This window comes from Calonectris borealis, chromosome 30 (genome assembly GCF_964195595.1).
Source record: "Calonectris borealis chromosome 30, bCalBor7.hap1.2, whole genome shotgun sequence".
Taxonomy (NCBI): Eukaryota; Metazoa; Chordata; class Aves; order Procellariiformes; family Procellariidae; genus Calonectris; species Calonectris borealis.
The window spans coordinates 1,880,001-1,884,360 of record NC_134341.1 but is presented as its reverse complement, the minus strand read 5'-3'; the positions used below and the strand labels follow the sequence as shown (position 1 = coordinate 1,884,360).

Below are 4,360 nucleotides of genomic sequence, written 5' to 3'. Positions count from 1 at the left end.
CTCCACGAGGAATTTTTTTTTCTTTTTCCCCCTGCAAAACACCACACATGCCATTTCAGCCCAGAAACTTAAGACAGTTCGGGAATGAAAGTGGATAATTAAAAAAAGCTGTCTTCGCAGAGTCAGGGAAGGCGAAGCTGCTTTGCTGCGGGGAAAAAAAGGGGGGGAAATAAAGCAAAATTAGGTTTTCATCGTGGTCGTCTTCATTAAAAAAGCTGCTTGGGAAATATCCAACCTGCTCTAAGGAGCTTCGGGGTTTCGGGGAAATGCCTGGCTGAAGGGTCTCTGAATTATTCCCCAATTTTCTCCCCCCTTCTCTTCCCACATCTCTCTCGCAGCAGCAAAAAGCAAAGCGGCGCCGAGCGCATCACCCCACCGCACCCCCAAACCCCATCCGGCCTCCCCCCCAAGACCCCAAATAATTTTAATAAGCATAAAAATAACGCCAAGAAGAAGCAGCGCAGCAGCCGGCTGAGCCCAGAGGAGCTCGCCCATGTGCTGGGGAGGGGGAGGAAGGCACAGCCGAGAAGAGGAAGGAGAAGCGGGGCGGGGGGGGGGGAGGCAACAATTAAAAATGTCAATGGGTTTGGGGGGGCAAAAAGACAATTCCGAGAAGGCAAGGAAAAAAGAGGGGAAAAAAGCGGGGGGAGGGTGTTGAGGTTTTTTTAATTTAAATTTTACTCGCTGCCCCGCTCCCCGCTAAATTAAAAAAAAAAAAAAAAATTGAAATTAAAAAAAAAAATTAAATTTTTTTTGGTTAATTGGGTCGTCCCCCCCACACACGTTCCTTTGCCCCCTTTCCACGCGTGGCTCCGTTGGTAAACAAACGGGCGGGCGGGGAGCGGGGCGGCGGGGCTCTGCCTTTGTTCAACGTGAAGGTCCCGGTGCTGGCAGATGTCGCTGTTGCTCCACGGTGCCGCTCCCGGTCCCGACAACTTGACCCCCGTGACGTCGTCCCCGTCTGAATCATCAAGGCCATTTTCAATCCTCATTGGCCTGGGCATCACGTGGGGGGGTGGAGGGGGGGAGAGGCGATGCGTGGATAATTATGGTGCTTGATATTTTTTCCCCCTAAAAAAAAGATGTCAGCCCCTGGCTGGAGTATTCCTCCTTAAAAACCCTCTCTGAAAATGTCATGTCCCAACAATGTGACTTCTAACTCGTTTTTGATGGACTCGTTGGCCGGTACCTGTAGAGGGGAGAATTATTCCTCCAGCCAAGGGATGTACATGCAGCCTGGGAGCGATTTCAGCTGCGGAGTCATGAGGAACTGTGGAATTATCCCGTCTCTTTCCAAAAGGGACGAGGTGAATAGCGCTACCTTGTCTCTCAGCACCTATCCATCTTACCTTTCTCAGCTAGACACTTGGTGTGACCCCAAAAATACGTACAGGATCGAGCAACCTGTTGCAAGACAGCTCCCATCCTGCTCCTTCCCAACCAATGTCAAGGAAGAGAATGTTTGCTGTATGTATAACGCTGATAAAAGAGCAAAAAATGCCACAGAGACAGCCCTCTACCCCAACCAAATGCCTGAGTCTTGCCTAAATGACCATGAAGTCCCCGTTCCTAGCTACTACCGAGCAAGCCAAGGTTACCCCTCCATGGAGAAGACGTCAAACTGCAGCAATCCAAATGAGTTTGAGGCAAGTTTTGAATCCAGGGCGAGCCTGAACCCAAGGAATGAGCATCTGGAACCAGCACCACCACCTCCTCCACCTCCTCCGCCGCCCCCGGTGGCTAAAGTGAGTTTCCCCGAAAACACAAAAACAGATAATACTCAGAACACATCCACGAACGAAATTAAAACAGAAAAAAGCGCCCCAGCACCCAAAATAAGTCCTTCGGAAGCAGAGAAAGACCTGAATAAAAACACTGACACCAGCACTGACAATTCTGACAATGAAGCAAAAGGTAAGGGAATCATTCATTACCAGTAGCTAATTTCAGCAATTAGTAATCGTCCATAGCTAATAAGAGCAAGAGTAATGCGAATATGCAGTAATGTGCTCTCTACCCTGCCAACTTCTCCTCCAGAAATTGGCACGATAATGTTCTGTATTGTTGCTGTCTTTTGGGAAAAAAATATTCTTCCTAGAAATGTTGTTTGTTTGTGTGTTGTTTGTGTGGTGTTTTTTTTTTTTTAAATATATATATTAGAGCTGAGGAAAAGGAGCAGAGAGCTATTTGAGAACTCGTCCTCTCGCTGTTTATATGGAGAAAATGTGCTGTGCATGTGCTTATGCAAAAAAAAATTTGGTCCTTGCAATCAATGCTGCAGAATGTAATAAGACGAGGTGGCTTTGCTCTGAAATCGCAGAGACTTGGGGTTTGTTTGTTTGGGGGGGTGGGGGGGTGTTTTAAGGGGGTTTTGTGGTTTTTTTTAAGGCAGATGAACCCTGATTTTCTTCCCCTTCATATCGCTTTCTATGCAAATGCTTTATTTCCGTGTGCTAAGCGAATTTGTCTTCTTTGGCTTTGCTCAGTGTTAAAGGGGGGTAAAAAATTAAACTGCGTAGAATCTAATTTGCAGTTACAAACGTCTCAGGCTGGAGTTGGGCACTGTGGCTCATTGCATTTCTTGGAAGCTCGTTGGGAGACTCAGAGAGGAAAAAGCTGCTTTTTTTTTTTTTTTTTTTTTTTTTCCTGGCGAATTGAGGTCTTGTTTGCGAAGGCAAAAAATGTTTCTGTGTGTTGAGCAGATGTTTTAAGTCTGGGATTGTCTGAAAAGAGGCTTTCATTGAGCACATTTTATTTTCACTCTAGAGATTGCATATGGCTTGAAATCGATGTGTATGTGTGAATATTCGGGTTTGTTTCTCTCCTAATTTGAAGCTAGGTGGATCCAGAGGCTTCTTTCAGGTCAATAAGTGGGGATCATGTGAAGGGATGGATTGAATTTCCCTAAAAAGTTGGAGCGAAATTTCCCTGGTAGAAAATACTGCTCAGATCTGAGCAACGGGTTGCATGGTTTTGCCTGTGGTATGTGGATTAAAATATCCGCCGTGTGTCAGGATCTGTGCTATAATTAGGGCTCCAGCAGCAGAGGGATGGCGGGGGTATGTGGCGTTGTATGTGCATGCGGGGCTGCACGCGTGTGGGTCGTGTGTGGACCCCCATGCACACACGCCTCGGGTCTGTGGCACCAGCAAAACCTATCCTCTGGCGTTTCCCCCTCCAAAATTGGCCTTTTTAAAAGCAGAACCCAGAAACACTTCTTTTTTATTATTATTTTTCTCTTTTTTTTTCTTTTTTCCTTTTTTTTTTTTTCCTTACCATTCCGCATCCAAAGGGAAATGATATTATCTGACAGTTGAGTTACAATTACACAGACACACACAAAAAAAAGGCAAAGTCAAGGTTATCAAAACCCCTGCAAACTTATCTGCACAAAGCGCCTTCAACGTCCACGCCAAGAGAGGTTTTGGTGGGAGTTATCCCGCAAGAAAGATTATATTGGGTTGGATTTGTAATTGGGGCGGAAATAAAGAAGGAAATAAATACAGATAAGGGCTTTCTTTCGCTTCAGATGTTAAATTTAAAATGGGTGCGTGGAGAAAGACGTGGTTTCCCAGCTTTTTTTTGCGTTTTAAAAGGCATTTGGTGTCGTTTGCAGTGTTTTCAAATGGTCAGATCCACTTTGGGGCGGATTTTGTTTGCTTCTGTTGCTGTTGCTTCCTTTTAAAATCTTTTATAGCTTCAATTTTCGTTTATGTTGAACCCGAATTTTTAGTCGTGCAGAAGGTAAGAGACCTTTCTCGTGTAATTTAAGCATTTGGGGGGGTGATGGAAAGGGATTTCCAAGTCTTGGTGGCATTAAAGGTTTTCTGCAAACGCGAAAGTGGGTCCATGTCACAGCAGCAAATTTTGAAGGTGCCTTTGGCTAAATCAAGTTTTTTCTTTGAATTTCACGAACGCAGTGCCGAGGAGGTTGCTACAATCGCAGGATCCGCTTTGCTTTTTCTTAGAGTTTAGGCAGAAATATTGGCCGGCTGCTGGTGCCAGGATTTTCTCATGACCAAATTCAAAGCCCAAGTATTTGCTGTGTTTATTTATGTACGTGTGAAATACGTTTGCCTTTGCAAAGTGTATGTGTGCGTATCTATACGAGTGTGTAGAGTGAGGAGAGTGTATATGGGATTACAATTACCTCCGAATTTACCTATATGTGCCCACACAGCTCATAAAGGCAAATCTATTTCATACAACCCCGGCTCACGAAAAATACACTTGACTAAAGGCTGCTCGGGGGATCTCCAGGACAAGCGAAAATAGATTGCTTTCCCCCAAAATAACACGCCTTTAGGCAAATATTCCAGCCTCTACGGATCATTTTGAAGCCCAGATTAATTTTTTTTTT

At 45.0% G+C, this 4,360-nt stretch overlaps 1 protein-coding gene across 1 annotated transcript in view; it reads left to right on the top strand.

Annotated features, from left to right (window-relative positions):
* The first annotated feature begins 1,130 nt into the window (after nucleotides 1-1,130).
* HOXC10 (homeobox C10) overlaps nucleotides 1,131-4,360 on the top strand; it is a 4,032-nt gene continuing 802 nt past the window's right edge. The window contains exon 1 of the mRNA XM_075133512.1: nucleotides 1,131-1,914. Within this exon, the coding sequence (XP_074989613.1) occupies nucleotides 1,131-1,914 (784 nt within the window). The remainder of the gene's footprint in view (nucleotides 1,915-4,360) is intronic.